This window comes from Argopecten irradians, chromosome 14 (genome assembly GCF_041381155.1).
Source record: "Argopecten irradians isolate NY chromosome 14, Ai_NY, whole genome shotgun sequence".
Taxonomy (NCBI): domain Eukaryota; kingdom Metazoa; phylum Mollusca; class Bivalvia; order Pectinida; family Pectinidae; genus Argopecten; species Argopecten irradians.
The window spans coordinates 19071178-19091654 of record NC_091147.1 but is presented as its reverse complement, the minus strand read 5'-3'; the positions used below and the strand labels follow the sequence as shown (position 1 = coordinate 19091654).

The window sequence follows — 20477 nt, the reverse complement described above, 5'->3', positions numbered from 1 at the left end:
CTCGAATATGGTAATAACACTTTGTTGCTATAGAGACTATACAGACAGACAGTTCACATCTAATATTTTATTTTTACATTTTAACAAATTGCTATTTTTAAAAAGAATTTTTTTTCTTTACAATTTATTTAACAGACTGTACCCGGTAAGTATCATAAATGTATATCTGAAGTAGCGTCTCCATACCTTATCATTTCTTTCACACAAAAATTTGAGCTTCTGAGCTTTCTTGTGCATAAACACCCCGTCAAGGTGTCCTGTCTCAGCTGCTCGGATTTCTATGGCTTTGTTTCCCCAGCCCATCACCTGGCCTGTACTTATGTAAGCTGTAAACATCAACAATACATCACATGTAAATAAATCAAATTTGTAAACAACTTTAGGAGACATATCCATGCATCTATTGAAGTATACCAGAGATACTGTGTTATATCAACAATATTTCTTTCACAATCTTAATCAAAATTATTTGCACAAGGCCGTGCATACCAGTAATATAGAGATGTAAAAGGTTCAACCAACTTTGGTTTGAAGAAAAGAATATTGACACACTGTTATCTCCCTTTAATGACCAAGTTATCTCCCTTTATTGACACACTGTTATCTCCCTTTACTGACACATTGTTATCTCCCTTTACTGACACACTGTTATCTCCCTTTACTGACATGATGTTATCTCCCTTTACTGACACGCTGTTGTCTCCCTTTTCTGACAATTAAGCTATTATCACCCTTTACTTTTGCCAGGTCAGTAAAATACATTGATTCTGTACAGCATATTATTCTCCTTCCTGCCATTTAAGACTTACCTTTTTATAGACCTTGTGGGGACAAAATTTCCTCATTATTAGCTGTATAGAGTAAAACTTACCTACAGACGTTGGAAGTTCTCCCCACTGTAGAACTACATTTTTGGTTACACGCCCATTGGAATCTACATAAACTCCTTCATCTGTAAATAAAGCAATCAAGTATAAGAATTTACTACAAATAATCTGGCTGTTACATTTAAACATTTAACTATACAAATTTATGAAGCTCGCCAACAATTATTGTAGCATTATTTCGAACATCATGGCTAAATGGTACTAAATTCTGCCTTGCCCTCTGCTCCTAGGAAGTTTCTCACACTAAACTTTATCATATGATTATTTTCTTCGTCTTCTTGTATTTTCTAATGTAAATTCTATATCATGTGAATCATATTTGTTTCCTGTTTATTTTAAATAAAGGAGCAGACTGCTTCGAAAATACAACAATTTATTTGATTGTCATTGTTTGAATAACTTCCATGCCCAATATTTCGTATTCAAAGTAGTGTGTATCCTGGAGATATACATTTTTAAGGATCTGTATTACCTGGAATGTTGATAATACTTCTATCACTGTATATGTTATCATACTTACTGTTGTAACAGAGGAGAAGTAGCATGCCGTTGGTGTTGGGTAACACTACTATTGTGTGGGGCGTGATGGGACCCTGGGTCTGAAAAATAAATCAAACCATTGAAAATTATCTCCATCAAACAATGCATATAAACCTCTACAGAAAGATTGCCGTACCTTCTTCTTGAAAAATTGTTATTATTGTTTCGACTAATCATAAAATGCATGACAAAATCCAATCCATATTTCTCAATGGTATTTATATAACAAATGTTTTATCTTAAAGAAACCAATAAAAATCCTATTATACATTTATTTCTCACAACTTGAGATCATATATTATAAATCATATCAACTGAATGTTACTCTATCTCGCCTGTAAGAAGTGGTATATGGTATAGGTAAGAGATACACATGTGGATACTGTGACAGATATCACTGGATATAAAGCCCAGGCACAGGTCAATCACAGAACAAGAGGTTACAAGTCAAAATAAGGAAAACACATGCTTTTCTACAATCTAGGCAAGGAGCAACAAAAGTTTCTTAGACAATGAGGCCCAGATGGCCTGTATCATTCACCTGGATGTATTCAGGACTTGAAGACATATCTTGGAGACATAAATTCTGACCCCTCTCCCCTACATTATATGACATTTAGATGATATTGGCAAGACTAGCTGCTGCCCCATCCCCCATACATTACATGACATATAGATGAGATTTACACGACTATAAATAGCACAGGAACATTTTATGATGGGTGCCATGTACCATTCATTTAACTCATTCACCCAAAAAGACAAACTCTTCTAATTCAAAGCCTAGAACAGTTCATAATACATTTGTTGGTGTCAATGAGTTAAAATAGCTGAAACTGTATGAAAATTCACTCAGCAAAAAGAACATTTACAGATTCAGTGATTTGTAAATCAAAGAGATTCCACAATGCTGAGAAAATCAAAAATTTTTGAAAAGGATTGGAAAGCTGAAAATTTAAAAGAAATTTGATATTCATATTGCTAGCATAGGGGCACGAGAATATAAGCCATCATCAGGTCTATATAAATATCACTAGGATTTTTTTAATGGCCATGCAGTCAGTAAAGTTCATGTAAGATGTTCAATAATTATTTCAGCTAGCCAAGAAGTTAATATAGTTTGGTCAGAGAGAATCTTATTAATATAATGTTGTTTATACATATGCATTACAAGGCCAATAGTTTTTTTCCATCACTGGTATTATGTATGTACATTCGAGGATATTTATACAAAGTAATTGAAATATTTCATTTTCATTCAGTATTTCATTCATTCAACAGATCTATAATGGTAATATATATATATATGGCTGATACAAGGAAATCTGTAGTAAGGAGAAAGTCAACCTTACCCGTGCAAGCCCTTTTACCTGACACAAAAGGTTGTCAAACTCATATAAAAACTCCAATATCAGACCAGAAATACTACATGTCACTCAATCACCCCTTATTTTCTTGATGTACTCTTCAAATTTTTTAAACAAGATGAGTTCAAATGCATATTAGGGGGTGAATGAACAAATCAACAAATGTAATATACAAACATTTCCTTCGTTTATAGAAGAAGATATGCTGAAAAAGCAAAGACCTTTACAAAAATACATTATAGCAATGAAATTAAAGGGAAAATAATAGCTGTTACTTCTCCACCAAAACCCAACACAAGATGCTGAAAGGAATAGCCATGAAGGATGGATTCTACACCTATCTGATGGTATATAGGATTCAATGTCAAATTTATGACATATGGATTTTGTTTATTTCATTTGTCTACATACAGTTATTAACAATTTAGAGTATTGTTTTCTTCTTGTACAATTGAAAGTTTTGTAAGACTCAAACTTTGGTCATATTTTTTGTTATTAAATTTAATTACAGTAAATTCTTCAAGTTAAAAGTAAATTCTGTACCCAAAAATATCACCTGATCAAAACAAAACATGAACAGCATAACTCTGATCTTGATATCAATTTATTACAAATTAAAATCAGGATTTAATTAGCTTATTTTTTTATTTTTTTTTTATTTTTTTGTTTTGTTTTAAAGTCATGGAAAATAACTTTCATTTTTAATTTTTTTTAAAGGCTTCAAGCTGAAATACATGATGATTTTTAAACAATGATAGTGGGAATGGCGTGAATAGCTGGTGACAAATAATACATTATACAGCGGAGGTCGGCCTGATTTTCTAATGAGTGATAGCTAAAACTGAAACTTAACAAAAACAGAACTCAATCCAATAGTGTAGGGTTCCCATATAATGCCTGTTTATGAAAATGATCACAGATTTGTCAAAGCTTTGAAGAAGACTGATGTAATTGATTAATTTGAAAGTTGAAATTCCTCAAACAGTTACTGAGTTTAAGCCATTCTCTTCGAAGAAAAAGCATTTAATTAACCAAGATTCCTTCAATTTTTTTAAAATTTAATTTCAATATTGTTCTTTCCAAAACCTTATCAAACACATATATATTTCAGAAATTCGAACAACTTAAAAGATATTGTTTTTTGTTAAAACATGGTATTATCATATTAATTGTCTGTCTTAAATGAATTTCCCTGTGTCATTTTCATAATCAAGTTGTGTATCCGCGGAAAAAACATAACATTTGCAAGCAACAGAGGGTTGACCCGCGGGTAAGTTTACCTGACTCAAGTAGAATGTTATACCAGTTTGTGGAGTAGCATCATTGTTATGGCAAAACTAGGAAAACAAAATCATCACACCAGTCATCAGAGATACACAACTTTTGGTTACAGAATATCTATGAAAATACTCCACTTTGATTACCTGTTAGCCAATCACAAAGGATGTAACAAATGGTTACATGTTTTTATGCATTTGAATCCGTGAATCGGCCAATTAAACATGATTTTACAAACAAAATCATTTTTCTTGTCAATGAAATTGATGTACCTGGTAACCAACTGATCTTTTTTTCTACATTAAATTGTGGGTTAATATTTTCTTTTCTTTTTTATACAACTAAGCCATCGATATCTAATGTTAAAGTTCTAAGGTACAGCATATGCTCCAGAGCAATCAGCTGTCTATTTTAGCAAGGAGCAAATGTTTGTAAAAATGATGTTATCAAAATATATTCTTTAAAGGCATTAACAGTAATAATCTGTTGGGTTTTTTTTAATTGTTTTTTGCTTTTTTTTTAAGAGTTTCTTGACTATACCATCTGATTAATCCCTCTAACCTACAGTTAAAGATTTTCTTTTAAACTGTCCAATACTAAATTTTGGGCTTAATAAGAAATGCTATGTGATATACTACTCGCTGCATTTATTTATCAATTTGAAAATTGCTCATGATTGTTTAACAAGAATAAAATCAACAACACCAAATTAGGGTGACTGTCCTCTGTTCTTAAGACAACAGTTTCTCTATCACATTCATAGATACATTATACAATAACCTTCAGTTTATGTTGCAGTGACTAGTATCTGATTTTAATACCAACAAAAGAGAAACAAGCATATTTTTTGTAAATTACAGAGTTATCCCCCTTGGTTATCCCTTGGAGAGATAGTGACATCATTGTTTTGTAATCAAAAGTCTGCCAAGTCATTTTCTCTCAAAGGTATCACATTATGCTTTCAAAACAACGACATCAGTCAATACCTTGCAGTAAGGGAAGATAACTCTTTAATATGCAAATATCTAGAATTCCTTTTTGAGTCGGAAATTGAAATGTTTTGAAAATCATCAAATTCTTATAATCTTATTTTCTTTTATAACAGCAAACTGTTGACATAATGAACTAGAACAAGACTAAGAATATACCGCTACTTTAGTGTCTGAGATAGCAATCAACAACCCTGCAAGGGGATGATATCTATCCTTAGCATGGTCTTTAGATATAGCCTCATCTTCAGCTGATGGTATCAAAATCAAGAATATCATCTCAGGGTTGAAGATTTCTCTGTCACAATCCAAAAGTAAGACAAATAAATTTTCTTTCATCACTCTATCCTGCAGTCCTTACAGCATAAGTATTAGTTAGGGTTAGTATAGATAAATTGTGAGACCAAACACAAACGCATATCATAAACCTAATCCGATTTTGAATACGAAAAAGTTACCTGCCCTTGTAGGTAGGTATTAATTGCGATATGGTGTATATGCGAGCGTAACATCATATTTTTCTATTAATTTCTCTCACAAAATAATGACGTCATAATTGATACCTTCCTACAAGGGAGATAACTGTAATATGCAAAAGATAACCGAGGTAATCCTCAAAAGGTAAACTTGGAACAAATCTATGAGTGATGGGAGAAAAATATTACAGTACTACAACAACATTACGTTGGAGATAGACATAATGTACTGGATATTTACTTTCCAGGGTATCAGGGATAGATAAACTGTACTGGATGTTTACTTTCCAGGGTATCTTTAATTAGTTTTGTTTAATTTTAGTTCATTCTATAATAATTTAACAAACATGTTACATTTGCATATCAATTTGCTGTCAAACTAATAATTCAGATCAGTTCATTTTCAGAATACCAACAAAGTGTGTCATTGTCTACCATACAAATTGGACAAAGTGTATATATACAGATTTGACCTCATTTTCTCTCGACCAGTAATTAATCTACATAACAACTCTTCACCATAATTGATCATCAGTACGCCCCATCATTCTCAAACTGGTTCAAATTGATTAAGGAAAAAGTAAGTGTTAAAAACATTCTCAATATAGGAAAATAGAATAAAGGGACTTTGATGACAAGTACAAATACTGTATTTGACCCAAATAAGCACCCTTGTCTGTCCTTCTAGGCACAACTCCTTTTTTGAGGACTCAATTTCATTTAGCTGAAAATATGAACACTTTGTAGATTTCTCTATTTGATTATTTTTGCTAACCTGGGCGCTTATTGGTTCGAATACAGAAGGTGTAAATTGAGTCAAATATATTAACTTCAGTGGTCAAATATGATCAAATATGGTACACACTGTATTCAAACACTCTAATCAACAATGTTAGATGAAAAATTTGTAGTAGAAAACACAAAAACAACATCCACACATAAATGATTAATAACGAATAAGTATAGGCCAGGAGACGTCATCAACAGATACTTACATGGGAAGGAATGTATAGATCGAAGGAAGAAGTGGTATCAACATCAATGGCGTGGAACCCGGAATTTGACCCGTACAGGACCTTTAACCTTTGACCTTCCTCGACTGTCAGATCCACCAATAAGGGTCTATGGACTAGATCACTGAAAGACTAAAGTACAAACAAACTCCATCAAACAACCAAACTCCTTCGATCTTAATCTTCTTAGTCAAGACAACTAATTAAATCTTTATCTATTATTGTATTTAACAGAATATAAGCTGCCCTGGAGTCACAGACGCTATTTTCCGCTTCCCCCCCCCCCTTTTTTTTCTCCTTTTTTTACCACTTATATGACACATTGGAGTAAAAGCCATTGTTACTGACTGTATACTGTCATTTCTGTAATATTTCCGGTGCAGTTTATACTCAGGAAAGTCTAGTACTTATTGAGAGAAATTCATTTGAGCCATAAAATATTGTTTTCAATTTCACCATCAACACACCAGGTAATTCAATCCTGTTTTTTATATCCTTTATTCCACTTCATGTAGACAATTTTTGCGTAGCATTCAAATCAATAGTATTGTAGAATTAGCAGAATAACAGATTTGATGAATTACCAAATGAGTCAAAACTATAAATTTCTAATGAGTCAAAACTATAAATTTCTAATGAGTCAAAACTATAAATTTCTAATGAGTCAAAACTATAAATTTCTAATGAGTCAAAACTATAAATTTCTAATGAGTCAAAACTATAAATTTCTAATGAGTCAAAACTATAAATTTCTAATGAGTCAAAACTATAAATTTCTTTCTTAAGTTTATTTGTTATTTGACAGCAAATAAAGAGCTTCTTAAACATATGTTGTAAATATAAAATGGACAGCACTATCTCTGACCAACAGCAAAGAAAGTTCCTTAAAACAAGAGATAAACTTTAAGTTTTAGTAATATATACAAACAAAATTATTACCTTAAAAGCCATGAACTTGTGGTAGGGTTTCGGCGCCCAGGCATATATCTCTATGCTTTCCTGTAGAGCTATGACAAGGAACTTGATTTTCTCATATTTCACTAAAATGAAATTAAAAACATTGAAGCCTTCTGGTAAAGGATCGATCACAAATATTGCTACTAAATCAAATCTGTTTCCTAATATTTACGGCCAGATTTTAAGTTTCAGAACTATCAGCATCCAGATTATCACAGGTTCACTGTAACACTTCCCTGATAAAAGTGGTCTTATTGAGCAGGTTGTCTTCATATCAAGGTGATCAGTTATAGATAATTATTTTTATTTCAGGTCAATATGGTAAATAATGTGTTTGTTTCAGGTAGATATGGTAAATTATTTATCAGGTAAATATGGTAATTAAATCATGTGTTTATTTCAAGTAAATATGGCAAATCATGTGTTTATTTCAAGTATATATGGTAAATTATGTGTTTATTTCAAGAAAATATGGTAAATAATGTGTTTATTTCAAGTCAATATGGTAAATTATGTGTTTATTTCAAGTATATATGGTAAATCATGTAAATGATGTGTTTATTTCAAGTAAATATGGTAAATTATGTGTTTATTTCAAGTAAATATGGTAAAGTATGTGTTTATTTCGAGTATATATGGTAAATCATGTGTTTATTTCAAGTATATATGGTAAATTATGTGTTTATTTCAAGTAAATATGGTAAATTATATGTGTTTATTTAAAGTATATATGGTAAATTATATGTGTTTATTTCAAGTAAATATGGTAAATTTTATGTGTTTATTTCAAGTATATATGGTAAATCATGTGTTTATTTCAAGTATATATGGTAAATCATGTGTTTATTTCAAGTATATATGGTAAATCATGTGTTTATTTCAAGTATATATGGTAAATCATGTGTTTATTTCAAGTATATATGGTAAATCATGTAAATGATGTGTTTATTTCAAGTAAATATGGTAAATTATGTGTTTATTTCAAGTAAATATGGTAAAGTATGTGTTTATTTCGAGTATATATGGTAAAGTATGTGTTTATTTCGAGTATATATGGTAAATCATTTGTTTATTTCAAGTATATATGGTAAATTATGTGTTTATTTCAAGTAAATATGGTAAATTATATGTGTTTATTTCAAGTATATATGGTAAATTATATGTGTTTATTTCAAGTAAATATGGTAAATTTTATGTGTTTATTTCAAGTATATATGGTAAATCATGTGTTTATTTCAAGTATATATGGTAAATCATGTGTTTATTTCAAGTAAATATAGTAAATTTGCCACATTAACTGAACAATAACATCAATACTCACCAATTTTGAAGTGTACACAGCCCTCTAAGTCTCCCACATTCACAAAACCACTCCTCTTGTCATTCTGAAAAAAAAAAAGAAAAGAAAAATGAGATGAAATGAAAACCACTGACTTTAAAACCAGAGATGTAAACCATTCCTTTAACAACCCCTTGTGGACGGTTGCCACAGTTTTGCTGCTTTTTCACATACGATTTATGGCTGAAATACAATTAACAAGAGAAAACATCTATTAAAAACTTCATTAGTGTCTCTAGGGGAAAACCAATTAAAGGGAAATAACTCCTTCTTTCTTAGGAAACAAAAGAACTACATCAACATATTGACGTTCTGTACAGTAGTTAATTTACATTAGCCATACTGGTACAGAAACTAATGAACGAAAGTACACGGCAACTCCCCTTGGGGATTATTCTGAGGGAAGAAATATTGTGTTGATATTTGGGAGGGGGAGGGGCTATGAGGGTGGGGATATAGCGAAAGGGGATCATTAAAGCGCAGACTTGACATGAAGAAGTATTTCATCTAAAATTATTTCACTGGAGTGATTTTAACGAACATTGTATAACTGTAGCTATACTAGGATATTCATCTTGCCAATCCCAGCCGAAATAAAATGCATGTTGTGTCAAGCTATCGAATCAGTACATTGTAACAGGGGCCTACTGGGTTTAATCGCACTGGATGAGAAATGGAGTCGGTCCCCGAGTGTCGTCACAAATACATCAATTCTCTTCGCTCCTACCACAAACTTGGGTCACGGATGATAACAAATCACAGCTATTCTAATTCTTAAACATTTATCAACATTCAAAACTATTTCTGTGACATACAAATCACAGAAAATGTTTTGCTTCCAAATCATCTATCTGTATTAAGAGTTGTTGAAATCAATAATATACTACATTTTAAAGAGGGAAATCTATATGTTGTTCCAAAAAACCTCATTTATCTTGAACAATTTTGACAAGTTAAATGTCACCTAGATTCTGGAATTTATGACTTTTAGTCTAATTTTTCACCTTTGGATAAATATTGCTGTTTCACCCTTTACAGTTTCAGAAATAAATCATTGAAATAATTAATGAAAGATTCTCTTCTAAATCTTATTTTTCCTTTATTTGGTTAAACCACACATCCATTTAACTGTTAGTAAATCCACAGCCATTTCTACAGCAAACTGTAACAAAACTATATCATAGTGGAGGATATGGAAGGTTCATGCCTCTTGTGTTAACTTGATCATCCCTAAAGTCACATTTAGACTCTTCTAAATCAAAGTCTGGACCAGGCCATTATGAAATTTAAGGGGTGAATGAATTAAAATAAACACAATCCTGGTTATTCTTTATATCACAATTAAAATCAAACCTACATATTTGTCTATGAAAATATTTGGACAGGCTGGAAACAATTCAATTAAAGCTGATTTTTATTTATTCCTTTTAATGCTAGACTGAAACACATAGTCTAATTAAATGGAGAAAAGCCATAAACTATATGGTCATTTTCGCGTGCCATTAGTTTTTTTTTCTCTTGTTCCCAATATACCTGAAGTACTGTTTATTTTTAGGTCTAAATATACAGTTATATTCATTTCTTCTAACCATTACTTTCTTTTCAAGTCTTACAACATTCTTCAATTACCATTTAGTTGGAAACTGAACGTCCTTTACCACAAGTAGATAAGAAACCTTTGGATTTTTTTTCCATTTTAAACCTTAAGACATACACAAGTAATTTTGTCTACAGACATAATTGTCTACTTCAACTTTAGGCAAATTCATCTACAGTTTGGTTAGAAGTCATATAACGACAGACTGATGGTGATGATGATCAGCTAGTTTTTTTTTAAAGTTTTTTAAAAGTTTTTTGGTTTCCAGACAGCAAGAATTAGGAAATCACATCTGACCTAAAAGGGGCAGGTATTGCCTCTAATTTTGTGTAACAAAATGTGGATGAATTAATTTGCTTCATTGGAGCCTCACTCCTGTCTTCTATAGGGTCTACACTAGTGTCTTATACTGTCCCTGGAATGACTGAGTCTGTTTGGGGCTGTTGACTGGTCCATGTTCAGGACTGTTGACTGGCCCCTTTTAAGGGCTGTTGACCGTCCCCTGTTTGGGACTGTTGCCTGGCCCCTGTTTGGGACTGTTGACTGGCCCCTGTTAGGGGCTGTTGTCTGGCCCCTGTTTGGGGCTGTTGACTGGCTCCTGTTTGGGACTGTTGACTGGCCCCTGTTTGGGACTGTTAGTGACCTACTACATGCAGCATGCTAAGTATTTAACAGAGATACCTACAACACTTACGCCTTCTGTTTTGAAGATCTTGTTTTTTAACCAGTTCAGGTAAAATACACGAATCTTGTTCTTTTTCCCAGAAATCGTTACAAGGATGTTCTGGCCTTCTAAAACCTCCATCTGCTGGAAACGTCGCCGGGAGATCAATGTGTACACTGTGGGAACAAATGCCAGATATAGTATTCACCAAGTACATTCAGATCATTCTCAAATATATTATAAACCAGCTTATTTTTGTGGCGACATATTTTTCACATTTTCATGCCTAACAAGTTTTTCACAGCAATCTAATTTCATGAGTTAGACATAAATAATTCAACAGTACCTGTGTCTGAAACATTTTCAAGATGATTAATTTGTGTGATATATAGTATATAATATACCTCGAAATATATGAAAGTTAATTACACACAAAGTTAAGTTGGTTTGCAGTTCCCCATCCTACATGGAAATCTTCTTTAAAACATTAAAGCTTAATGTTTACAGATTTCAAAGGTCAAGATTAAGAATAGTGAAAGGTGTTCAATTTTTGCATATTACAGAGTTAGCTCCCTTGCGAGTAGGCATCGATTGTTAGGTCATTATTTTGTAAGCGCAATTGACAATGTTTTCTCTGAAAAATGACTTAACGCTTGTAAACACATGACGTTACAATCAATACCTACCCACAAAGCAAATAACTCTGTATTATACAAATTTGAAATAGCGATTTGTTTAAATTTGATTATTTGCATTATACTATTATGTGATAATGCCAAATAAGTAAAGCCCAATTTTCACTTATATTTAGAATGGAAAACGTTGGTTATGTACCATTATGAGATTTAAAATAATATATGCGATAAAATTACTAGAGCCGTAATCATGATTAGATAATCTCACCTTTTCCCTGGCCACTTCTGTCCAGCAACATCAAGCCACTCTCTGTACCGATCAGCAAATTCACACCTGGATCAAAGACAGGTCGTTTACACTTGAAAATGACTTATCAAAAATCTTCTCTTATTTGCATATTTCAGAAAAAATCAATCAAAATATTGAATATTATTATTAAACCTTAATATGAATAATCTGCATTTTTTTTTTATCAAAGTGTTCTTTTTTTACTCATTCACCCCTGAAAATTCAGAATGAACTATTCCAGTGATTGAACTGGAAGAGTTCAAATGTGTTTTCAGGGGTAAATGAGTTACAATAGTTGTTGAAAACACAAACGATAAAATAAAACAAACTTGTCAAAAAAAAAGTAAACTTCAACAATTTTTATGTCCAAATAGCTTATGTTACAGGAATCAAACCGTACCCCATAATGCTGCACACAGAATGTCCGAGTTGAACTTTTTCTTGTACTTTCTGATTTCTGGTGTGTCCCCGATGGCCTCCGTCGTGGTCTGTGACGGTGTCACGTTGACATTGATTTGTGAACCTCTCCGCGACTGTTGAGATATGGAGCCAATCGTGGATCCCTCGGCCCCAAAACCAAACGCTGAAAATGACCGCTGGTGTCGCATCGATGGAGTGACCGCACTGCTGACCGCCTGTCGGTACTGAAGAGAGACAAAAGTAGAAATAACTTAAGAAAACAGAGGTTGATATGACAGATAATTTAATTTTCAATATACATGCATGTTATCAGAATAAAATTGTAGAATTTTTCTTTGATTATTTTTAAGCTTTTGTTTCGTTTTCTTTTTTTTTTTTATCAAAATGCTTGTCTTCGCATATTTTCATCAATCAAATATGTAAATTTTACTTTCAATATACATATTTTTGATAAAAGTAGTTATCACATTTGAATATCTAGAGAATTTTTAACCATATCTTTTTTCAAACTTGCTTCTAGTCTTTTTGCTTTTATTTCGTTATTATTTTTCATTAAAAAGTTAGTTTTGACATATTTTTTTCATTCAAATAAAATTCATCATACTTTATCGTCACTCATGCTACAGATATAGAGCATAAAACTAACTAGTCATGCAGTAATTAAGCAGCAGATGAGATATGACAGTTAATGAGTCATGATGTATAGAGCAGGATTTGCCATTTAAAATTACTTTTCCAAACCAATATTCAAACCTGTTTTTCTAATAGGCTTACTGAATTTAAGAGATGTTCTAAAAGTTCAACTCAAAACGTTAACATTTTATTTCTTTTAAAATGAATCAGTTATTAGCAAAGATTAGAAAAAGAGGAAGATATAACAGAAGTGAAGTTTCTTATACAATCATATATTAAGAGTATACATGTAAATAAAGATCTACAAAAGCAGCCTGTTATTTCCATGTCTTCCCATGATTCTCTTTATTAAGGATAGTTCAAATTCAACAGCTATATCATAAACAGTATATGGTATCATAATTAATCATAGCTTTAAAACCCCCAATCTTTTTCCTCCCTTGATTTACATGGTAATATACATAAGAATCCTGAGTATATAGATGTGTTAGAGGATATGAGCAATGTATATTATAATTTGCTGTATGCTAGCTCTGTCTACATGATACCAGGTACGTGGCAACCTTGTCGTTCGTCTTACGGGAGTTTTAGGTTGTACCTCGTCTGATGTGGTTTTGTCTTGTGGTCGCTGGGGTGTGGGCGGGGATCGTGACTGTGGGGGTGTGTGTGGAGGGAGTAGGTCTGGAAGAACTCCGCTGCTAGCACTGTGACGCGGTGACTGTATCGCTGTTAATGTAAACATTAGTTCAATAAGATAGTGATCAGCTTGGAACAATTTCAAGAAATTCACCAAATAATTTCAGGATATAAAGCAAACAATTTCAGGTATTTTATTATTAATTTCAGGAAGTTCACCAAACAACTGCAAGAAAATCAGCAAATAATTTCAGGAATTTTATTATTAATTTCAGGAAGTTCAAGAAAATCAGCCAGCAAACAATTTCTGGAAACTCAGCGTTTAAATTAAGGAAATTAACCTGATTTCACTTTATTTGATTATCAATTTAGTATTCCGTTATAGTCACGGTATGTGTACCGAAGATACAAAGCTTATGATTAAGAACGTTCTTCAGATGAAGGATTTTTGTTGTTGCAACAATCAAATATTTTAACAAATAAAACAAACTTATAAATTACTATCTATATAGGTACAAGCCAGCTTACCTCCGAGAGCACCAGGAGCTGAGGAATTTGACGCTGTCTTGCCGACCGGCATCTTGTTTCCCGACCCCGTCCTCTGTAATTCGGCCCGTCGAGGATCTCGCCGGTCACCATCTTGCATTACATTGTCATTCTTATTCTGTAACATACAAATAAAAGATTCATGAAACTAATTTTCTACTTAATGGAACGGCTTCAACTTGTCTTTGGAACTTTCTAATCAACTGCATGACCAGGCTTCTGTAGATAAAAAATTCTTGCTTTGATCATCAAAACAATATGAAGTCCCACTTAAATTATCTGTAAACTATGTACTTTTAATAACAAATTTTCTCATCAATAGATAAAATATAATTTACCGGGTATACGTCATTCCTGAGTATAATTTACTTTCAAAATACACCAAGGCAACATTTACGAAGTCATAAAGTGAATTCTTCATTTATAAATTGCAACACCATAAAAGTATGAAGGAATAGTTAAATTATGGGTTCTAGGAGATATTTCACACCTAAATAACTGTTAACAAAGACAATATTCATTATGACATCAAATATGATTACATTCCCACACACACACAAGCAATATACCAGTTCCCACTTGTTCTGCGACATATATACGGGTGTTAGTCGGTGATCATTACAAAACGCATTACAGACATTGATTTCTTTACCCAATCATGTCTCCGATGTTCAATTTGTATTCATTATGGCCAAGATTGAATTCCACGAGGCCGATCATTATTTTAACAGTATAAATTGTTACAGTCACTGACCCTCCCTCATCCAGTGCGCTCATTTCTCTCTCACAACACACACGATGCCACGTAAGTTCCACAAGAAAAATGACTGTAATCCATTTTTGTTTCATAAAGTTAAATATTGCACTTGCACCGCCATACATACTCCCGCATGCTGACATTTATTGTTTCTGTGACCTAATTATCTAAGCGAGGCTGTGACAATGTCTTTGTGACAACCACTTGTGACAAAGCCATAGTAATTAAGGACCAAACTAGAGAGAATATTGTCTTTCAAACAACAGAAATTTGGTGTCATGTACAGAAGCCGCACATTAGCTTTAAGCAAATAATGAAGTGGAATAATTTCAATAATCCAAACTAAAACAAATTAAATTATCAGGATCTTTGAGTTGTGTAACATTATATTATTTACCATTGATTTCTTTGATTTATGCAGTTAATTTTCTGTCTCAAATAAAACACAATGTCATCGTTAATTTTCTTTAGAAGGCTTGCTGTCCAAGAATGGTGAATGAATTCTTCTCTCAAGATTTTCTTCCCATGATCATAACTTTCAGATTTCAATTTGATTACTTTCACTTCTCATACCAGCTAATGCGTCTTATTTGAAATAACTAGATATTTTATAATGTGAAATAGAAGCTACACAAAATTGTTTAGATTTAAATCATACACATTATATAAATCATACACATTATAACATCTACCTCATTGTATCAGAATCTGTTGTAAGTTTACGAGAGGACTACTTTCAACAGTAGATATGGAAGGAAGCAAGTTGGTTTTGAGTGGCATGTACTACACTTAATTAATGTGTGTGTGCATGTTACTAGGTACAGTCAGTGATGTGATGGACACAGTATAGAAGTATAAATATATCAGGTATGTTATTTAAATGGAGTAGTCTTAATTAAGTCAGTACAATTTAACTTCTGTCAAAAAATATCAAAAAATAAATAAATTGGCAGGAGACAATCTGAAATTGATATTCAATTTGACTTGATCATGGTAAAATGGTATCAAATTTACAGTTCCAAAGAAGATGTTAAAGCCTTGGCAAAAGACAATTTTAAATTCCTTCAAAACGTGATGTTTTCAACAGACAGAGAAACGCATTTTATCGGTGAACTGAATCACACACATCAATCAACGTTTGATATGTACATTTCATGCATCATTACAAAAGAATCTTCAGTAATTCAATCTGCATATAAAAACTTAATTACCAAGACCACTAATTAATTATTTAGATTACTATCTTGTTTTTTAACTGCTACTTTAGCTGGAGGACAATTCACAGATGGTAAGAAAATGAGAAATAAATTGATATTTTCTGAAGACTTGGCACATTAATTCAATTGATTTGTACATAGAGGATTTCTTCGTATGACATCATCAGGATTCATTTAGAAAAGTGCACAGCACACATCTCACAACGTGTCCAGCTAACATCTTCGTTTTGATGACAATGACAAAATTCAATAAAAAGTCCATTTATCATATTGCTGAATATTGCCGACAAAACCAAAGCTATCACAAAGAATCCCATCCAAAAAATGACATTTTTTTCTGACAAGTCTACCATGTCTTCAATCAAGATCCATAATCAAATTTGAATCTCGATTGGGTCTTGAATCTCGATTACTGAAAGCAATCAAGAAATGATATTGATGTGCGACAACCATGGAGGAGCTCTCCAATGGAATTCATAGCAACAGTCGGTCGGCCCTTATCATAAAGGCCTCGAGGTACGCACGCAAAAAAAAAGTGATAAACACCAGCTCCTATAGGGGCCAGAACCCACAGCCCCTCTAGCATAATCACAAGATGATACAACTCATTAAATCATAGCTAGAAATTTTCCAATTTCATGTCTTTAAATTTCCGCTCTAAACATCTGGCATCATCGTGTTTTAACCAATTTTTTTTAATCTTGTTTGTTGCAATTTAAGTTCACGCTCATCATGTGTTAATTAAAATTTTTGTACTTTTGAGCGAACCCCAACATTTGCTAAAGTACTCGTTTAGTGTAGCTTTGGCGAAACATGCCCTTTTAGCGATGTTAAAATCAGCTACATTTGCCAATTAAAAGAGAAAAATCCTGCCCTCATTTTAAGAGTTTGTGTCCGTAAGGAATGAAACCTGAGCCATGAAACCTCAATAAGCCTCCACAATTTTTTTATATCATCATGGTGTCCAACATTTATGAGTCACAAAGTCACCGAGATGAGAATCTCTCCGGAGAGTTAAGACGGGTTTCTCCATCTTTGTACCTTAGGCCTTGCATGATCATATCACTAGCCTAACACATAACATCACACGCTCCATAGCGAATAAACAAAACTAAGTGAAAGACAAAAACAAAATTATGTATATTAAGAATAAACTGAATCTCAATTCACATTGAGATAGCCTAGCTTTGATAGATAGTATATATTTTCATGACCTACAGGTCTTCAATGACTTTGTAGACATATTCTGATTGAATCAGCATATACCAGGCTTCATCTACACTATGTCTCAGACAAATTGACAGAAATTCATTCCGCTATATTCCTGACGCGACGTACTGTAAAATGACTACATATCCTGAAAGTTTTCTGCACACAGAACCCTGAAGGTGATCGAAATCTCTATCTGTTTTGTCACAACAGACTTGTCAATAACAGGAAAATGAGGCGCTATTTATCATCAATTTTGGCAAAGAGATAGCTAAAACGTAACCTTCTTCCAAGAATGACTATATAGCATTAAAGTACATATTTGTTTTATATACAAGTACGTACATAGATAGAATCTGATATTGTGAAATCTATGAACATGTTGAAATAGAAGAAAGAATATTAGAAGACAAAATAGTAAGGGCAGATGGAAGAAGGAAGGATAAGATAATATAGAGAAAGACAGATGAAACGTTAAGATTTAGGGAACTAAAAATTGAAAAGAAAGGAAAGTGTACAGGAGAGACAAGAGGGCTGGGAACACAGCGATGGACAGAACTGAAAATGAAAGGTTTAAAAGAAAGGAGCTAGGGAATAAAAGAAGAATGAAAATGACCACTTCCTAATATGCATAAATATGCCCATGAAGTACCACAAAGATGTAAATGAGAATTGTAATTTGGTGATCTGACATGAATGTAATATCTGCTAGGGATAACTAATTAGCAGCTCCGTCCCTCTACCCTCCCCCCACCCTTCATCCCTTCCCCCTCCACCCCCTCCCCCAGACATGAAGACATCACCAGACCACAAAGTCTTTGTTCAGCACCTAGTTTAACAATGTCCTATGGAAATGAATGTCAGAGACATGCCATTCTGAGAGACATTCTTTTATTCGGATTCCTTTCTCTGATTTTGATGAAAGCGACTGTCAGGATAGATTGGATTTGCTTTATTTGCATTGCTAACCGCAGAATGAACCAAGACATGTCTTTAATAGAGTTTACACTGTGGTTGTCTCTATAAACTTGACTACCAGTCGTAAACTAACAGTGCCTATTTTTATTGTGGTACTACAGTTCACAGCTGCACTGTCATGTATGAAAATAAATTCCTCAAAGATAATTATAATTACACTGGTCCCTATATATATACACCGTTATCAGCTTTGATTCAAACTACTAATTAAAATAACCCTTTAATTAAACGATTCATCAATTCTTATTTAAAACTTTTTAATCCAATATCTAAATATATGCAAGTCATTCTTTGTTGGATAAAGAATTGAAAGTAAACTTGACTGATATTTACATATTAATTTGTCTGATGCTTATCACATACAATAAATCAGATGTATCAAATGAACTGAAATGTAGTAATTATAAATTATGCCACTTCAAAGTCATGCTCTCGTATGATAATGATAGAGAAATTGCCAAATGATTTCCTAAACTTAGTCTTGTACAATGATAAGGAATTAATTTGGCTTTGAAATGTTAGTCATTCACTATAAACATAGATTTCCCTGGAATTAAACATACAAAAATTACTTATGATTTTCTAAACAAATCACCTTGTATAATATGAAGGAAATGGCTTTGAAATATAAGACATCTATAAACAAAGATTTGCTGGAATTAATCACAGAAATTTTTCAACATTTTCAAAACAAATTTGGAAGCCATTAGGTAGGACAGCTGGTGAAGATGAAACAGTATCTAGGGTTGAGGAGTGATTAGTGATACTACAAACCAGGGGGATTATTAAGTAGGACCAGAAGATAATCTACAGCAACTTAAGTCTGTGAGTTATAATCTGTAACAAGCCACGACTTTCTAGTATAAACTAAACATACTGTCCTCATTAGTATTAAACCAGATCCACTTTAATTCCCTCCAAATCGCTGATGATGAGGCTGAACTTCAATCACTCCTGAAGATATAATGGGTGGGTTTCTGGGTCCCCAGGGGCCCAAACCCAACAGGCGGGAGAGAAACTGTCTACAGGACTGATGACTTATGAGTGGTGGCGTGTGCCCCATTTCACAGCTCACAGCTTCCCAAAAGACCATATCCACAGGACTGGGATAAATCATACTGTCCCCGACACATTCTGTAACAGCCCTGTCTCTATCCATTACATGCTCTCAAGGCTTAATTTAAGGAATTTTCAATAAAGTTCAACAGATGTTACCTGCATATTTCAGTTACTCATCAAGGAATTCTTTCAAATTTAAACTGAAAATTGTTTATGGTCAATAACTTCAGCGTTTACCAGAAAGTCAAACAAAATAATGTTTAGCAGGCATTGAAGGGAGTTTAAATGTTTCAATGGCTTGGTGAGTTTCAGTCAGAGTTTGCAAGGTTCAACTACACAAATCATTTCCTAAATCGCTTTCAGGAAAGTTTCATATTATAGATGCATAATGTTTGGACCAAGTATATTAGTTAAGCTATGATAATATACTGTTACCAATTTCAAACTTTCAATAGCATGTTTATTTTAGCAATTCGAAAGAGCCAAAATACCAACACATCTATATGTGTACCATATAGACCATTTTACATTCCATGAGGCTGTTGTTTTTCTTTTCTTATTTTGTGTTTAACTTTGGGCAAAACATAACTGACTTAAACCACCAAAGTTCATAGAGAATGTAAGACAAGAAAAGACTAAACATGATAATTGAAGACAATAAAGGAAACCCTGACTGATATTTAAATTGATATAGGTATACTCCTAAACACCGATTCTCAGGCATCTATAACACCCTTACCTGACAGTTTACAATGAATATCCAAGGTTACGGATATCAAGTGAATGTTTCCGTTTTATTTCTATTAAATATCCAAGCCAGACATCTCCATCTTGGACAAGCAAATTACAAAGATGGAGTTTTATTGCGACTTTGACCCGACTGGTTCCCTATAACTGTCTGTAGTCGGAACTAGGTCTATACTCTATACTTTATTTCAATCAATTTATTGACCAAAATGGACTTTCTGCGATATAAACTCTGACAGATTTA

At 32.9% G+C, this 20477-nt stretch overlaps 1 protein-coding gene across 9 annotated transcripts in view; it reads right to left on the bottom strand.

Annotated features, from left to right (window-relative positions):
• The window catches only part of LOC138307432 (serine/threonine-protein kinase mig-15-like), a 90186-nt gene that overhangs the window by 6770 nt on the left and 62939 nt on the right, over positions 1-20477 (bottom strand). For 5 of the 9 annotated variants that reach the window (XM_069248178.1, XM_069248182.1, XM_069248179.1 and 2 more), the window contains 12 exons: positions 14249-14384; positions 13665-13810; positions 12432-12675; positions 12011-12076; positions 11129-11283; positions 8829-8892; positions 7490-7590; positions 6533-6682; positions 4075-4131; positions 1408-1486; positions 872-952; positions 187-326 (listed from right to left, as the gene is read on the bottom strand). In XM_069248178.1, coding sequence (XP_069104279.1) covers positions 187-326; positions 872-952; positions 1408-1486; positions 4075-4131; positions 6533-6682; positions 7490-7590; positions 8829-8892; positions 11129-11283; positions 12011-12076; positions 12432-12675; positions 13665-13810; positions 14249-14384 — 1419 coding nt within the window. Of the gene's footprint in view, positions 1-186; positions 327-871; positions 953-1407; positions 1487-2779; positions 2798-4074; positions 4132-6532; positions 6683-7489; positions 7591-8828; positions 8893-11128; positions 11284-12010; positions 12077-12431; positions 12676-13664; positions 13811-14248; positions 14385-20477 lie in introns of all 9 variants that reach the window. The other 4 variants (XM_069248183.1, XM_069248180.1, XM_069248181.1 and 1 more) reach the window with 4 other exon arrangements.